This window comes from Hyperolius riggenbachi, chromosome 10 (assembly GCF_040937935.1).
Source record: "Hyperolius riggenbachi isolate aHypRig1 chromosome 10, aHypRig1.pri, whole genome shotgun sequence".
Taxonomy (NCBI): Eukaryota; Metazoa; Chordata; class Amphibia; order Anura; family Hyperoliidae; genus Hyperolius; species Hyperolius riggenbachi.
In genome coordinates, this window is record NC_090655.1 from 249,044,372 (window position 1) to 249,064,096 (window position 19,725).

Genomic DNA, 19,725 nt, shown 5'->3' on the forward strand with positions numbered 1-19,725 from the left:
AGGATGCGGGAGAGTAGACAGAGATTGAGGAGTAGACTGTAGGTTTTCTTTAATAAACTGGCCTGCAAGTCTGGTATAACACAAGTACTATGGCCACAGGTCGCGTGTGACATGGAGTATGTAGTGGTCTGGAGCCACACCCTCTTTATCGTGTGATGTTTATTTGTTTTAGGGCCCGTTTCCACTAGCTGCAGAGCTGCATGCCAGCTGCACGGGGAAACACTGCCTATTTCTAGAAGGGCTTGCTGTCCAGATCACACTTGAGGCCGTCTTCACACTACGGATTAGTGTTGCAACAGCCCTTCAGGGAATACAGTGTTACTATGCAAATGTCTGGCTCTCATCCAAACAGGAAGTGACGCTGGCTTGCATTCACTTCCTGTTTCTGAAATACTTAAAGGAACACTATCAATTAACATATTTTTTTAACCTGGGATTGAGAGTTTCTGAAGTGCTGGTAAATGATGTATACAATTCACTTGCTTATCTCTTTTGTTTACTGTATCAAATCCCTTTCACTCTACACTGACTGCTCTAATCTGACAGCAGAGTGAGCCATGAGGCGAGGGGGAATTCCCTCACAGTGCATCTGTTAACCCTGTGTGTGTGAGAGAAAGTCCTGTGTCTCTGTCTGAAGAGAGCGGAGGAAATGTAACTTGTTATAAACATTTGTAATTGCCTGTGACACCACAGCGTTTCATACTTTTTTTTTTTTTTTTTTGCTTTCAGAGAAAAATACTCTGTAGTCTGCAACCCCCCCCCCCCCCCCCCCAAAAAAAAAAAAAACACTGGCTGTGCAGTGAAGCAGACACCCCTTTTGAGAATGATTTGTCCCAATAGAGCTAAATCCTACACACAATGAATTAAAGCTTTTGCCTCCGATATTTAACATGAAAAGTAGGAAAATGTTTACACAGCTACTTAGACATTATTTGTACATTGTCATTTTAGAACACTTGGTTTGATAGTGTTCCTTTAAGTGCAAGGAAGTGTAAAAATATGTTTCCGCACATGTGCGGCGCACCACCGCCAACATTTTTCAAATCTCCACGTTGCCAAAGACTTACATGATTTCCAGTCCGCCACACGCCGATGCAGATACGCACGCTAACGTGGTTTTGGAAGATTGGGCACTTCCGGCGCACCGTAGGTAATATGAAAGCACCAATAGACTTTCTTTGCCCTGCGGTAGTAGTGCAGTAAATTGCCACAACGCACCTTGGCAGTGTGAAAGGGCCCTCAGTGCGAATCTCGACAGCATGCTGCAGATTTCTGCAGCACACAGCTGAATTCCTATACCCATGCATGGCACAGGTAGCGATTCTGGCTGCGGCTACGTGCAGAATGGGAGCCGCGTCCGTTTCCGATTAGGCCACAGTTCCCAGTGTGAATGGGCCCTTAGGGTTTAGCAGAAGTGGAGAGAAACCCGAAAAATAAGTGCCACTGTAAGGTGGAGATTATTAAAGATGAACTGTAACCAAGGATTGAACTTCATTCCAATCTGTAGCTGATACCCCCTTTCCTATGAGAAATCTTTACCTTTTCTCGAATAGATCATCAGGGGAGGGTCAATGTGGCTGATATTGTGGTGTAACTCCTCCCACAGTGTGATGTCATGACCATGGTCCTGACAGTTTCCTGTCTGTAAATCTTGTTGCGTTGTGGGAAAGAATTGCTTTTTCCAACTGCCAAGCAAGCCATATCTCTATCTATGCATAGAACTCTCAGTATCTAACATTCCGTACAGGTCACCTGGCAGAACTAAAGATGTCACCACTAGTGATACGTTTCAGAATGTAAATCAGGGAGAGGAAAGATCTGACAATGGGCAGACACTGACTACATAATCTATAAATGAATATTGGAAACAATAAGCACTTTTATTCATGTTATTTTTCACTACAGTTCCTCTTTAAGACCCCGCCTGTAGCTACAGCTAGTATAATATCTAGGACATACAGGCCAGGCACACGTTCACTGCTTTCATCTTGCTTGTGAGGGCAACTTTAAAGCGAACCTGAGGTGGGAGTGATATGGAGCTGCCATATTTATTTCGTTTTAAACAATACTAGTTGCCTGACAGCCCTTCTGATCTATTTGGCTGCAGTAGTGTCTAAATCTAAAGTTTCTCAAACCTGTCCTCGTGACTCCTCAACGGTGCATGTTTTGCAGGCAACCTCACCTATGCACAGGTGGGGTAATTAGTGTCTCAGCTAGGTGGATTCCATGTAGCAGAGACACTAATTACCCCACCTGTGCATAGGTGAAGGTGCCTGCTAAACATGCGCCGTTGGGGAGTCACAAGGACAGGTTTGAGAAACACTGAGCCACGCCTTCCGAGGAAGCTAGCAGACACAAGCGAAACATGTCAAGGCTACACGTGGCCTTGCGATCCTGATCTCTGGGGGCCCATTCTTCCTCCCCTCTGTGTGTCCGCATGCCTGCACGGCCTGTATGATGGTGGCTGCAACCATCTTTCCATCAGTGACAGCCCTAGGACTGGATACCAGTACTCTGCACTTCATCTGCATGATGTGGATCCCATGTCTGGACTTCCTTGTCATGAAGTTATGATGAGCGGTGCACTTATAATGCTATACTAATTCAAGCATTGACACTCGTCTGTTGCTGCATTTGGAGCTGTGAATACAAATGTTATAACACAGCGATGGTGGAGTCGGCATCATCTATACGCCACATATAGCCATCTGCTTTTGCTACAAGTATTCTGTGGAACTTTGGCTGATTATTTGGGCTGCATATGCTGCTTTACTATTTCTGGACTGGTGGCTGCATCACTTTGGCTGCATGAATGCATCTAGTCTGTGCTTCAAGTGAAAATATCTGCTTGCTGACTCCCTTTGATTTTCTTGCTGGAATTTTTTGCTGCTGCTCATGGAACTGCAACTATTGGGACTGCAAACTTGCACTAACAATACTTTCTTAACATGAATATGTTCTGTGTGCTTTCCAGGACAAATATATAACCTTATTAACCCAATTTTCATGATCATGGACATTATGCTGCAGTAGGGTCTGTTTTTGCTTGATCCCTATTCAAGTTGTATTAGACAGTCAGGAATAGTGTTTTGCTTGTTGTCATTTATCCATCAGTGTCATTCAAGGATAGTCACTTAGTCAGGTGGAGGTGGGCGGGGTTGGGCCATGTTAGATTAGTAACCTCTTTTTAATGACCAATAAAGTTTGTATACTTTTATAAAATGTATCAGAGTTATGTGGTATTGGTGTATACCCAACTCCATTTTTGGACCTTCCTACATATTGTGGTATTGAGAAACACTGAGCTAACACCAGAAACAAGCATGCAGGTTATCTTTGCAGATCTGACCATAATGTTAGAAACCCCTGATCTGCTGCATGCTTGTTCAGGGTCTATGGCTGAAAGTATTAAGGTGCGTACACACGTCAGACTGACACACGCTACCAGTCGTCAGACCCGCCCGTGGCGGACGTTCTGACAAGTTAGCCAGTGTGTACAGTCTGTCGGACGGCTGATAAGGCTGGTTTTGACTGATCCACTCGGCAGATCGGTCAAAAACAGCCTTATCAGCCGGCCGACAGACTGTACACACGCAGAAACTGTTGTCGGAATATCCGCCCTATGGGCGGGTCTGACGACTGGTAGCATGTGTCAGTCCGACGTGTGTACGCACCTTAAAGGGAGGGTTCAAGCAAAATTAAAAAATGAGTTTCACTTACCTGGGGCTTCTACCAGCCCCATGTAGCCATCCTGTGCTCTCGTAGTCACTCACTGCTGCTCCAGTCCCCCGCTGGCAGCTTGCCGACCACGGAGGTCGGCGGACCGCATTGCGTACATTTTTACGCATTTCCGCTAGTGCAGGAACATTAACACAAACATTTTTATGCATTACTGGTTCAATGCGTAAAAATTTACGCATTGAACCAGTAATGTGTAAAAATGTTTGTGTTAATGTTCCTGCACTAGCGGGAATGCGTAAAAATGTACGCAATGCGGCCCGCTGACCTCCAAGGTTGGCAAGCTGCCAGCGGGGGACTGGAGCAGCAGTGAGTGACTATGAGGACACAGGATGGCTGCATGGGGCTGGTAGAAGCCCCCAGGTAAGTGAAACTCATTTTTTTATTTTGCTTGGACCTTCCCTTTAAGAGGCAGATGATCAGCAGAATAGCCAGGCAACTGGTATAAAAGGAAATAAATATGCCATCCTCCATATCACTCTCACCTCAAGTTCACTTTAATTTTTAAGTTTTTTGTTTTTTTTTTTGTAATAAAGGTATTGTGCAAACGACTTGTACTTCTCTTTCTCCAGTCGGAAATGAGGTTCTACACTTGGTTATTTTTTTTCCTAGCCACGTTCTTCTCATTTCATTGGTGTGCAAGTAAAGGTGTTACTTCCTGTCGTTTCTTTGGTTTAGGCAGAAGATCTTGTTGTTGTGAAGCTTGAGATTAAAGAGGAAGAAGAGGCGGATGGAATAGGCGATGGGCACTCTACGGAGGAAGATGAAGAGCAGGCAGGAGGGAAAGAGGATGAAGTAGAGACGTATGTAATGAGTGAACCGGATTCTACAGAGGAGGAGGAAATGTCAAGGACGCCTGAAGATTCAGAGGAAGAGACGGACGTGAGGGGTGATCAGCAGGCAACAAAGGAAGATGATACGCTGGTGATCGTTAAAGAGGAAGAAGAGGCGTATGGAATAGGCAATGGGCACTCTACGGAGGAAGATGAAGAGAAGGCGGGAGGGAAAGAGGATGAAGTAGAGACGTATGTAATGAGTGAACCGGATTGTACAGAGGAGGAGGAAATGTTGAGGACGCCTGAAGATTCAGAGGAAGAGACGGACGTGAGGGGTGATCAGCAGGCAACAAGGGAAGATGATACGCTGGTGATCGTTAAAGAGGAAGAAGAAGAAGAGATGGATGTGTGGGTTTATCAGAAGCCTATAGAGAAGGGTGATATGAGGAGAATGATTGAAGAGAAAGATCCCTCTCCACCTGTCCACACAGGTAAGTAATAAACATTGAGGGCTGGTGCACACCTAGAATGCTTCTGAGCACTTTTTTCAAAATGCTAGCGCTTTGAAAAGCGCTTGGCTAATGTAATTGAATGGGATGGGTCACACCAGAGCGATGTCATTTTTTCCGAAACGCAAACGCCAGACCTACAGCATTTCTGAGGCAATTCAACTTCAATGTTAAGTATAGGAAAGTGGACTTGTCACAAGGATGGAGAAGCACCCAGGCAAGAAGACTTTGGTCGGTGTGCCTCAGCTCCTGGCCACAGTACCACATGGCCCAACAGCAAAGAAGTCCACAGAGCTGGCACCACCAGATAAGTAAAATAATGCTCTTTAATTAAACATCATTAAAATGACATCTAGTCAGTATTTATCGCAAAACAAACAAGTATTATAGCAATGGGGACAGTCTGCTGTTTCGGACTTGACGTTTTTTGTCAAGCCATGCACCTGCATGGCTTGACAAAGGACGTCAAGTCCGAAACAGTGGGCTGTGATCATTGCTATAATACTTGCTGGTTTTGCTACAAATACTGACTTTATGTCATTTAAATGATGTTGAATTAAAGGGAAGGTTCAGGGAGGGTAGTGAAAAAATAAAAATCAATTTCCACTTACCTGGGGCTTCCTCCAGCCCGTGGCAGGCAGGAGGTGCCCTCGCCGCCGCTCTGCAGGCTCCCGGTGGCCGGCCAGGCCAGCTGCCAGGTCGGGCTCTTCTGCGCTCCAAGGCCCGGCACTTCTGCGTCCCATGCGGGCGCACTGACGTCATCGGACGTCCTCCGGGCTGTACTGCGCAGGCGCAGTAGTTCTGCGCCTGCGCAGTACAGCCCGGAGGACGTCCGATGACGTCAGCGCGCCCCCGTGGGACGCAGAAGTGCCGGACCTTGGAGCGCAGAAGAGGCCGGCCTGGCCAGGTCGTGTCGGCCACCGGAGACCACCGGGAGCCTGCGGAGCGGCGGCGAGGGCACCTCCTGTCTGCCACGGGCTGGAGGAAGCCCCAGGTAAGTGGAAATTGATTTTTATTTTTTCACTACCCTCCCTGAACCTTCCCTTTTAAAGAGCATTAAGTATAGGAAAGTGGAAAAGAGCTCTAAAAAATGCTTGAACAGAGCTATTTTCCAAGCATTTTTTTTAACAAAACTGTACACTTCCAGCTCTACTGTATGAAAAAAAATTGATACACCAAAATGCTCCAAAAAGCTTTAGGCATAACTAGAAAATCGCTAGGCACATGCCTAGAATTGCTTAGAAAAATCACTTCTAAAAACGCTTAGCGGTTGTGATTACGCTGGCGCTTTTAGGTGTGCACCGGCCCTGAGGGAGATTTTGATGATTACCACAGTGCCAATTTCAGAACAGAAGTGAATTGTTGCATGGTGGGCAGATATGAGTTACATCAGTAAGGTCCCTTCCTTACCCTGTTTCACCAAAAAATACGACCCACCCTAAAAATTAGCCCTGCCACGAATTTTTAGGATTTTGAAGGATGCCTAAAATATAAGCCCTATTTACACTTCATAAAAAAGTAAATGTAAACAGTGTCCAGGCAGCTATGGTATGCAAGTAAAAAAGCAAAATCAATTGGTAATAGAATGCAGCAGCTGTAGCAGGTGGTTTTGCCGCTGGACGCCGCTATAGCATTAAGGCTGAGGCTGTGGTGTGCACCACATGTAAGGGTAATTCACTGGACCCCAAATTACTTCGCATACATATGAAATCGCCACAGGGAGACTTGGGCGCAGGATACAACCGGTATATGGCTTATCCTGCTCAAGTCCCGCAGTGTTAATTACTATTCCCCCTCCAGGTCCACGTGGATGGTGGGGAAGGATGTAATTAGGCTTCCAGCTATTGCTGGCGGAGAAATTACAGTGTTTTAAAAGTAACTTCAGCTCTGTCTTCTGACAGCGCCGAAGTTACTCCCTGTGCACCGCCATAGCTGTAATACCTATTACTGTATATGGTGGTGCCTGCTGTGCCCAAATCTCCTGTGCTGGATTCAATGTGCTTGAATTACTTCTCACTCTGAGCTGCTACGACTCAGAGTGGGAATAGTATTCTACACTGCCGGAATTTGAGCGGCAGCACGATGAGTCGTTATTCTGCTCCCCCTGTGTCCAGCTCACCGGCGGCGTACAAAGACGTACGCTGCAGTAGCACCCTTCACCAAGTAAAGCAGATACCCCCAAAAGAATCGCATACTATACACCACATGAAAGGCCCATCTCCATTCCTCAGTATAACATCATAGTACCAACAAATGAGGAGGAGATACTGTACACCATATGAGAGGCCCATCTCCATTCCTCAGTATAACCTCATAGTACTAACAAATGAGGAGATACTGTACACCATATGAAAGACCCATCTCCATTCCTCAGTATACCATCATAGTACCAACAAATGAGGAGGAGATACTGTACACCATATAAAAGGTCCATCTCCATTCCTCAGTATAACATCATAGCACCAACAAATGGGGAGGAGATACTGTACACCATATAAAAGGTCCATCTCCATTCCTCAGTATACCATCATAGTACCAACAAATGGGGAGGAGATACTGTACACCATATAAAAGGTCCATCTCCATTCCTCAGTATAACATCATAGCACCAACAAATGAGGAGGGGATACTGTACACCATATGAAAGGCCCATCTCCATTCCTCAGTATAACATCATAGTACCAACAAATGAGGAGGAGATACTGTACACCATATAAAAGGTCCATCTCCATTCCTCAGTATAACATCATAGCACCAACAAATGAGGAGGGGATACTGTACACCATATGAAAGGTCCATCTCCATTCCTGAGTATAACATCATAGTACCAACAAATGAGGAGGAGATACTGTACACCATATGAAAGGCCTATCTCCATTCCTCAGTATAACATCATAGTGCCAACAAATGAGGAGGAGATACTGTACACCATATAAAAGGTCCATCTCCATTCCTCAGTATAACATCATAGTACCAACAAATGAGGAGGAGATACTGTACACCATATGAAAGGCCTATCTCCATTCCTCAGTATAACATCATAGTGCCAACAAATGAGGAGGAGATACTGTACACCATATGAAAGGCCCATCTCCATTCCTCAGTATAACATCATGGCACCAACAAATGAGGAGGAGATACTGTACACCATATGAAAGGCCCATCTCCATTCCTCAGTATAACATCATAGTACCAACAAATGAGGAGGAGATACTGTACACCATATGAAAGGCCTATCTCCATTCCTCAGTATAACATCATGGCACCAACAAATGAGGAGGAGATACTGTACACCATATGAAAGGCCTATCTCCATTCCTCAGTATAACATCATAGTACCAACAAATGAGGAGGAGATACTGTACACCATATGAAAGGCCCATCTCCATTCCTCAGTATAACATCATAGTACCAACAAATGAGGAGATACTGTACACCATATGAAAGGCCTATCTCCATTCCTCAGTATAACATCATAGTACCAACAAATGAGGAGGAGATACTGTACACCATATGAAAGGCCCATCTCCATTCCTCAGTATAACATCATAGTACCAACAAATGGGGAGATACTGTACACCATATGAAAGGCCTATCTCCATTCCTCAGTATAACATCATAGTACCAACAAATGAGGAGGAGATACTGTACACCATATGAAAGGCCCATCTCCATTCCTCAGTATAACATCATAGTACCAACAAATGGGGAGATACTGTACACCATATGAAAGGCCTATCTCCATTCCTCAGTATAACATCATAGTACCAACAAATGAGGAGGAGATACTGTACACCATATGAAAGGCCCATCTCCATTCCTCAGTATAACATCATGGCACCAACAAATGAGGAGGAGATACTGTACACCATATGAAAGGCCCATCTCCATTCCTCAGTATAACATCATAGTACCAACAAATGAGGAGGAGATACTGTACACCATATGAAAGGCCCATCTCCATTCCTCAGTATAACATCATGGCACCAACAAATGAGGAGGAGATACTGTACACCATATGAAAGGCCCATCTCCATTCCTCAGTATAACATCATGGCACCAACAAATGAGGAGGAGATACTGTACACCATATGAAAGGCCCATCTCCATTCCTCAGTATAACATCATAGTACCAACAAATGAGGAGGAGATACTGTACACCATATGAAAGGCCTATCTCCATTCCTCAGTATAACATCATGGCACCAACAAATGAGGAGGAGATACTGTACACCATATGAAAGGCCTATCTCCATTCCTCAGTATAACATCATAGTACCAACAAATGAGGAGGAGATACTGTACACCATATGAAAGGCCCATCTCCATTCCTCAGTATAACATCATAGTACCAACAAATGAGGAGATACTGTACACCATATGAAAGGCCTATCTCCATTCCTCAGTATAACATCATAGTACCAACAAATGAGGAGGAGATACTGTACACCATATGAAAGGCCCATCTCCATTCCTCAGTATAACATCATAGTACCAACAAATGGGGAGATACTGTACACCATATGAAAGGCCTATCTCCATTCCTCAGTATAACATCATAGTACCAACAAATGAGGAGGAGATACTGTACACCATATGAAAGGCCCATCTCCATTCCTCAGTATAACATCATAGTACCAACAAATGGGGAGATACTGTACACCATATGAAAGGCCTATCTCCATTCCTCAGTATAACATCATAGTACCAACAAATGAGGAGGAGATACTGTACACCATATGAAAGGCCCATCTCCATTCCTCAGTATAACATCATGGCACCAACAAATGAGGAGGAGATACTGTACACCATATGAAAGGCCCATCTCCATTCCTCAGTATAACATCATAGTACCAACAAATGAGGAGGAGATACTGTACACCATATGAAAGGCCCATCTCCATTCCTCAGTATAACATCATGGCACCAACAAATGAGGAGGAGATACTGTACACCATATGAAAGGCCCATCTCCATTCCTCAGTATAACATCATGGCACCAACAAATGAGGAGGAGATACTGTACACCATATGAAAGGCCCATCTCCATTCCTCAGTATAACATCATAGTACCAACAAATGAGGAGGAGATACTGTACACCATATGAAAGGCCTATCTCCATTCCTCAGTATAACATCATGGCACCAACAAATGAGGAGGAGATACTGTACACCATATGAAAGGCCTATCTCCATTCCTCAGTATAACATCATAGTACCAACAAATGAGGAGGAGATACTGTACACCATATGAAAGGCCCATCTCCATTCCTCAGTATAACATCATAGTACCAACAAATGAGGAGGAGATACTGTACACCATATGAAAGGCCCATCTCCATTCCTCAGTATAACATCATAGTACCAACAAATGAGGAGATACTGTACACCATATGAAAGGCCTATCTCCATTCCTCAGTATAACATCATAGTACCAACAAATGAGGAGGAGATACTGTACACCATATGAAAGGCCCATCTCCATTCCTCAGTATAACATCATAGTACCAACAAATGGGGAGATACTGTACACCATATGAAAGGCCTATCTCCATTCCTCAGTATAACATCATAGTACCAACAAATGAGGAGGAGATACTGTACACCATATGAAAGGCCCATCTCCATTCCTCAGTATAACATCATAGTACCAACAAATGGGGAGATACTGTACACCATATGAAAGGCCTATCTCCATTCCTCAGTATAACATCATAGTACCAACAAATGAGGAGGAGATACTGTACACCATATGAAAGGCCCATCTCCATTCCTCAGTATAACATCATAGTACCAACAAATGGGGAGATACTGTACACCATATGAAAGGCCTATCTCCATTCCTCAGTATAACATCATAGTACCAACAAATGAGGAGGAGATACTGTACACCATATGAAAGGCCCATCTCCATTCCTCAGTATAACATCATAGTACCAACAAATGGGGAGATACTGTACACCATATGAAAGGCCTATCTCCATTCCTCAGTATAACATCATAGTACCAACAAATGAGGAGGAGATACTGTACACCATATGAAAGGCCCATCTCCATTCCTCAGTATAACATCATAGTACCAACAAATGGGGAGATACTGTACACCATATGAAAGGCCTATCTCCATTCCTCAGTATAACATCATAGTACCAACAAATGAGGAGGAGATACTGTACACCATATGAAAGGCCCATCTCCATTCCTCAGTATAACATCATAGCACCAACAAATGAGGAGGGGATACTGTACACCATATGAAAGGCCCATCTCCATTCCTCAGTATAACATCATAGCACCAACAAATGAGGAGAAGATACTGTACACCATATGAAAGGCCTATCTCCATTCCTCAGTATAACATCATAGTACCAACAAATGAGGAGGAGATACTGTACACCATATGAAAGGCCTATCTCCATTCCTCAGTATAACATCATAGTACCAACAAATGAGGAGGAGATACTGTACACCATATGAAAGGCCCATCTCCATTCATCAGTATAACATCATAGCACCAACAAATGAGGAGATACTGTACACCATATGAAAGGCCCATCTCCATTCCTCAGTATAACATCATAGTACCAACAAATGAGGAGGAGATACTGTACACCATATGAAAGGTCGATCTCCATTCCTCAGTATAACATCATAGTGCCAACAAATGAGGAGGAGATACTGTACACCATATGAAAGGCCTATCTCCATTCCTCAGTATAACATCACAGTACCAACAAATGAGGAGGAGATATTGTACACCATATGAAAGGCCCATCTCCATTCCTCAGTATAACATCATAGTACCAACAAATGAGGAGAAGATACTGTAAACCATATGAAAGGCCCATCTCCATTCCTCAGTATAACATCATAGTACCAACAAATGAGGAGGAGATACTGTACACCATATGAAAGGCCCATCTCCATTCCTCAGTATAACATCATAGTACCAACAAATGAGGAGGAGATACTGTACACCATATGAAAGGCCCATCTCCATTCCTCAGTATAACATCATAGCACCAACAAATGAGGAGATACTGTACACCATATGAAAGGCCCATCTCCATTCCTCAGTATAACATCATAGTACCAACAAATGAGGAGGAGATACTGTACACCATATGAAAGGCCCATCTCCATTCCTCAGTATAACATCATAGTACCAACAAATGAGGAGGAGATACTGTACACCATATGAAAGGCCCATCTCCATTCCTCAGTATAACATCATAGCACCAACAAATGAGGAGAAGATACTGTACACCATATGAAAGGCCTATCTATATTCCTCAGTAAAACATCATAGTACCAACAAATGAGGAGGAGATACTGTACACCATATGAAAGGCCTATCTATATTCCTCAGTAAAACATCATAGTACCAACAAATGAGGAGATACTGTACACCATATGAAAGGCCCATCTCCATTCCTCCGTAAAACATCATAGCACCAACAAATGAGGAGGAGATACTGTACACCATATGAAAGGCCCATCCCCATTCCTCAGTATAACATCATAGCGCCAACAAATGAGATACTGTACACCATATGAAAGGCCCATCTCCATTCCTCAGTATAACATCATAGTACCAACATATGTGGAGGAGATACTGTACACCATATGAAAGGCCCATCTCCATTCCTCAGTATAACATCATAGTACCAACAAATGAGGAGGAGATACTGTACACCATATGAAAGGCCCATCTCTGTTTCTTGTCGTAATATCAACAAATGAAACAGAAGTAGATTGCATTCAATGACACCACCACAGAGTAAGAGGCAATGTAACTTTTTGTTTTTATTACTGTAAATTAATATAATTGATAATCTTCTTCCAACAGATGCACACTCTTCGGAGAACTCCTCAGAGGGACGTCTTTTCTCATCTTCCGATGAAGACTCGAATGATAAGGACACCATACAATCGTCAGAACCTTCTAATCCAGAGGAATCTTCTGATAGGTCATACAGGCCACAAGAAAGATCTCACAGAAAGGAGATGCCACATGACCCATCTAATACTGAGGAATCTTCTGGTAAATTTTGTGGCGTCACACACGAAGGGTATGAGATGTTTCCATGTTCTGAATGTGATAAACGTTTTACAAGGAAATCACGACTTATTGCTCATCAAAGCGAGCACAAGTTGGACAGTCTTTTTTCATGTTCAGAGTGTGGAAAATGTTTTAGTGATAAACAAAATCTTGTCAAACACCAAAGAAGTCACACAGAAGGGCGCCCCTTTTCCTGTTCAGAGTGTGGGAAAAGTTTCAATTTTAGATCAAACTTTCGCAGGCATCAGAAATTTCACACTGGCGAACGACCTTTTTCATGTTCCGAGTGTGGGAAATCTTTTAGTCAGAAAACCCACCTCGTTACACATCAGAGGACTCACACGGGTGAGCGGCCTTTTGCCTGTTCAGAGTGTGGGAAAGATTTTCCAGATAAAGGAAAACTTCTTAAACACCAAATAAGTCACACAGGTGAGCGTCCTTTTTTATGTTCTAAATGTGGGAAAGGCTTTATTTCTAAAGCAAACTATCATGCACACCAGAGTCTTCACACAGGTGAGAGACCCTTTTCCTGTTCACAGTGTGGAAAAGCCTTTATTCGAAAATGTCACCTTCTTACGCACCAAAAAACGCATTCAGGAGAGTACCCATATTCCTGTACAGAGTGTGGGAAAGGCTTAATTTCTAAAGCATGCTTTTACATACACCAGAGAAGTCACACAGGTGAGCGGCCTTTTTCCTGTTCAGAGTGTGGGCAAGGATTTATTTCTAGACAGAGCTTTCTGAAACACCAGAAAATTCACACAGGTGAACGTCCCTTTTCTTGTTCAGAGTGTGGGAAATCTTTCGTTAGGAAAAGCCATCTTCTCAGGCACCTGAGTAGTCACACAGACGATCGTCCTTTCTCTTGTGTAGAGTGTGGGAAACGGTTCATTTCTAAAGAAGACCTTTCTAGGCATCAGAGAAGTCACACAGGCGAGCGACCCTTTTCATGTTCAGAGTGTGGGAAATCTTTTGTTCAGAGAAGTCACCTTCTCGTGCATGAGAGATGCCACACAGGCGTGCGCCCTTATTTCTGTTCAGAATGTGGGAGACATTTCTCAGACAAAAGAAAGCTTGTTCAGCACCAGAGGAGTCACACAGGCGAGCGGCCATTTTCATGTTCAGAGTGTGAGAAATCCTTTGCTCATAAGAAAAGCCTTCAGTCCCATCAGAAAGTTCACACAGGAGGTCATCCTAAGTCAGAGTGTGGGAAAAGTTTTATATTGAACGGTCAGAGTGGGGGAAAATAGTAATTTATACAGAAGATTTTCACAAACAATGCTATAATTATGCAGGAAACTGTAGTTTTATTTGTTTCTATTACAAGAAATGTTTTACACAGACAGAAAATCTATTTATACATATGAAGATGTTCTTCCCTCGATGACTGTAAAATCTAAATTTTAAAGCATACCTGCTGCACACCATTCTGGCAGTTGGACTGAGCAACTGCCGTTCACTAAGTGCTTTTGAAAATAAACTAAACCCTGAATATTCCCTATGAGGAGATGGGCTAGTCGACAACCTGTAGGTTCTGTCAGATTTCTATGTAACGAGAAAAAGAAGGCCCACATGGACAGCACCACTCAAAAGTATAACAACATTTATTGATACATGATTTTAAATATTATATTATATATGACATTTAATGAGTATTCAACTGAATTAAAATCACTTAAAACAGACCACATTATCCTATAAGCTTCAGCTGCAATCAATCCTGCCCAATAAATAGAGCCTATACAATCAAGTATATATGTGTGTACAGCATTCTATCACATCTATGCATAGGTCAGATCTGAATGTATTAAATATGATAAATCACCTTGGTGGGCGTCAAAAAGAGCCCATCAACGGTTGAACCCGGGTTCAGTAAAGTGCAAGAGTGGTTAAAACCATATATATAACATACATAAACTGCATAAATCTAACAATAGTGCAATGCAAAAACAAGTAAGTATCCCAAACTAAGTAGGAAGACTGCTAGACAATGGACACACAGGAGCAGCCTATATCTAAAGTGCATGAGAGGAGAAGGTGTGCAAAGGAAGATACTTAGCCCAGGGAATGTTGAAAAGAAACCAGGCAGCGCAGCTGAAGATAGGATAAGGGTTCCCTCAAAACGTTCCCAGCAGCTCCGCAGGCGTCACCCCGCTTTAGAAGGAGGAGAGGACACCTTATCCTATCTTCAGCTGCGCTGCCTGGTTTCTTTTCAACATTCCCTGGGCTAAGTATCTTCCTTTGCACACCTTCTCCTCTCATGCACTTTAGATATAGGCTGCTCCTGTGTGTCCATTGTCTAGCAGTCTTCCTACTTAGTTTGGGATACTTACTTGTTTTTGCATTGCACTATTGTTAGATCTATGCAGTTTATGTATGTTATATATATGGTTTTAACCACTCTTGCACTTTACTGAAACCGGGTTCAACCGTTGATGGGCTCTTTTTGACGCCCACCAAGGTGATTTATCATATTTAATACATTCAGATCTGACCTATGCATAGATGTGATAGAATGCTGTACACACATATATACTTAATTGTATAGGCTCTATTTATTGGGCAGGATTGATTGCAGCTGAAGCTTATAGGATAATGTGGTCTGTTTTAAGTGATTTTAATTGAGTTGAATACTCATTAAATGTCTTATATATATCATATAATATTTAAAATCCTGTATCAATAAATGTTGTTATACTTTTGAGTGGTGCTGTCCATGTGGGCCTTCTTTTTCTCGTTACATATTTACTTTTTGGGCCCTTGCACACCCAATCAATTACATTGCTAAGTGCTGCGGACATTATACTTCTTTTCTGTCAGATTTCTACTACCTACTGTCAGTGACCACAACATAGGCGAAAACTAATTTATGGCTCATTTTACTCTGGAAGAAACGTTCTTATTTGTATGTGTATGTTACATTTCACAATTTTCACAATAGTGGTCCTTTACAGACTGGGTTCCATGGCTCACCCAAGGTTAATATACTTTCAATTACTGTATTTTAACATTTAGTACAGAGTTCATGGTATGTATACACTACATTCCAAATTAATATGCAAATTGTATTTAAATTTCATAATGATTTAAATATTTTAGTTTTTTTTAATTAAACTCATGGATGGTGTTGTCTCAGGGCTCTTTTGATCACTGAAGTCGATCTCGGACGCCTCTGATAACTAGTTTGCCAGGTGAGCCCGATTAAAGGAAAAACTACTAAAAAAAAGGTTGTTCCACATTATTAGGCAGACCACCATTTTCAAGCAATGTGAGAAAGAAAAATGATCTCACTGTTGCCAAAAAGTGTGAAAAAGTTGAATGCCTTGGACATAGTATGAGAACCTCAGATATTTCATAAAAACGTAAGAATCGTACTGTTAAAATATTTGTGTCTGACTCAAAGCACACACAAGTTTGTGCAGCTAAAAGCAAAATGAGGAAGGGTTCTGCCAAACAAATACATCAGATTAAGATAGCAGGTGCTAAAATGCCATAGCAAAGCAGCAAACAGGTATTTGCAGTTGCTGGTGCCTCTGGAGTCCTGTAAACATCAAGGTGCAGGATCCTCCAGAGGATTGCAGTTATGCATAAACATTCTACTCAACTTTTCTTAACCAATCCCCACAAGCAGAAATGGCTGCCGTGGGCTAAGAACTACAAGAAGAAGAATTTTCAAACAGACTTGTTTACTGATAAGTGCCTTGCAACCCTAGATGGTCAAGATAGATGGAGTCAGTGGTGGATGGTTGGTGGATGGGCCACCATATCACAGCAAGGCTGGGACATCAGCAAGAAGGTGGCGGAGTCATAGTTTGGGTCGGAATCTTGGAGAGAGAGCTGGTCAGCCCCTTTAGGGTCTCTGCAGGTGTGAAAATGACCTCTGAAAAGTATGTGGAGTTTCTGACTGTCCACTTTCTTCCATGGTACTTAAAGGGGAACTGAAGAGAGAGGTATATGGAGGCTGCCATATTTATTTACTTTTAAGAAATACCAGTTGCCTGGCAGCCCTGCTGATCCTCTGCCTCTAATACTATTAGCCATAGCCCCTGAACAAGCATGCAGCAGATCAGGTGTTTCAGTGGTTCAGACTTTAAAGTCAGATCTGACAAGACTAACTGCACGCTTGTTTCTGTTATTCAGATACTACTGCAGAGAAATAGACCAGCAGGGCTGCCAGGCAACTGGTATTGATTAAAAGGAAATAAATATGGCAGCCTCCGTATACCTCTTACTTCAGTTCCCCTTTAAAGAAGAACCATATTTTCTATGATAAAATCATCTTTATGCATGACTGTGCACCATCTCATCCTGTAAGGAATACCTCTGCATCAGAGGCTGCTATCAGCGTAAAAGGAGAGAAACTCATAGGGCTTAATTCACTAAACCATGGTAACTGAAATATCACACCTTATCAAACATCACACCTTATTAAGATATCACACCTTATGAAAAGATATCACACCTTATCAAACTTAACATGCCTTATCAGAGTAGCAAAGCGAGCGCTACAAACTTATGCCTGCTAATTGGCAATGGCACTCGTCCTGCCCTGAGCCCCTGCGCGTTCGTAGAGCTCGCTATGCTATGATAAAGCATGTTAACTTTGATAAGGTGTGGTATTTTTTCATAAGGTGTGCTATCTTTGATAAGGTGTTGTATCGTTGATAAGGTGTGATATTTGAGTTATCACGGTTTAGTGAAGCAAGCCCCTAGTGTGGCCCTCATCCTTCCCTGACCTCTATTATAGTAAGAACCATTGGAGCGTCCTGAAGCAAAAGATATGAGGGTGGGAGGCAGTTTACATCCAAACAGCAGCTCTGAGAGGCTATTCTGACATCCTGCAAAGAAATTCAAGCAGAACCTTTCACAAAAATCTCACAAGTTCAATAAATGCAAGACTTGCAAAGCTGCTGACAAATAAGGGGTCCTATGCTAATATGTAACTTGACTTGTTAAGTTATGTTTTTGATTGAAATAGCTTTTGATTATAGTAAATATGACCTCCTAATGCCGCAAATTCAACAAATGACCATTTAAATCCATATACATCCCGACATCCTGAGGAGGTTTGTTCACATTTGAATTACGGTATGCTCTAATAGTTGATAACTAAAATATGATGCTGACTGCCACTTGCATCCACTATTTAAAAAAATCAGAGGGAAATATTGTTTGCTTAATCACTTGGAACGTGGTGTGTATAGTGGGGTATAGATCTGTATTAGCTAGGCCTATTTAATATTGATTCTCAAACAACCAGAAAGCACACTTATCTGGCATCAGCCCATCCCTGTCGGTGTGGGATAATCGAGACTCTACTGTAAATGACTTGTTATGATTAGATGATGCCAGACATGAGTTTCAGATTTTATTCCTGGAAAGGTGAAACTGTATATGAAGTCAGCTTGAACTGAGCAGGCAGCTACGTGTGACTAGTTCAGTGCTGCCCTGCATGACTCCCTTTTTCTTCTCTTGTATTTCTTGCAATATTGGAAAGACACATGCATCACCTAGTATTAATCTATGGCTTGCTAGCACCAGAGCAGAAGAGCTGCAGTATTAGCCTCCAGCAAGTTTCATACTGAACAGTCAGAGGGGGACATTGTATCAAGTGTGTCTGAGACAAAATATTGGTAGGTTTTTAGAAATCCATGCAGAACTGTCTCAGGCATCTTAACCACTTCCCGACCGCCCACTACACAGGGGCGGCGGGGAAGTGGAGCCCTGCAGGACGGCCTCACCCACAGAGGCGGCGGTCCATTTAAGGGCATGGGCGGAGCGATCGCGTCATCCGTGACGCGATCCTCCGCCGGCGCCTGTCACCGTTCGCTCGCCGCAACATCCCGCCGGCTATACGGAAGCGCCGGCGGGATGTTAACCCCGCGATCGCCGCATACAAAGTGTATAATACACTTTGTAATGTTTACAAAGTGTATTATACATGCTGCCTCCTGCCCTGGTGGTCCCAGTGTCCGAGGGACCACCAGGGCAGGCTGCAGCCACCCTAGTCTGCACCCAAGCACACTGATTTCTCCCCCCCCTGCCCCAGATCGCCCACAGCACCCATCAGACCCCCCCCCTGCCCACCCCCCAGACCCCTGTTTGCACCCAATCACCCCCCTAATCACCCATCAATCACTCCCTGTCACTATCTGTCAACGCTATTTTTTTTTTATCCCCCCCCCCCTGCTCCCTGCCCCCTCCTGATCACCCCCCACCCCTCAGATTCTCCCCAGACCCCCCCCCCCAGACCACCCCCCCCTGTTTACTGTATGCATCTATCCCCCTGATCACCTGTCAATCACCTGTCAATCACCTGTCAATCACCCGTCAATCACCCATCAATCACCCGTCAATCACCCCCTGTCACTGCCACCCATCAATCAGCCCCTAACCTGCCCCTTGCGGGCAATCTGATCACCCCCCCACACCAATAGATCGCCCACAGATCCGACATCAGATCACCTCCCAAATCCATTGTTTACATCTATTCTCTCCTCTAAACACCCACTAATTACCCATCAATCACCCATCAATCACCCCCTATCACCACTTGTCACTTTTACCTATCAGATCAGACCCTAATCTGCCCCTTGCGGGCACCCAATCACCCGCCCACACGCTCAGATTGCCCTCTGAC

At 43.4% G+C, this 19,725-nt stretch overlaps 1 protein-coding gene across 1 annotated transcript in view; it reads left to right on the forward strand.

Annotated features, from left to right (window-relative positions):
• Nucleotides 1-19,725, forward strand: part of LOC137537065 (uncharacterized) — a 338,736-nt gene that overhangs the window by 68,589 nt on the left and 250,422 nt on the right. Inside the window, exons 13-14 of the mRNA XM_068259210.1 lie at nucleotides 4,417-5,005; nucleotides 12,873-14,334. Coding sequence (XP_068115311.1) covers nucleotides 4,417-5,005; nucleotides 12,873-14,334 — 2,051 coding nt within the window. The remainder of the gene's footprint in view (nucleotides 1-4,416; nucleotides 5,006-12,872; nucleotides 14,335-19,725) is intronic.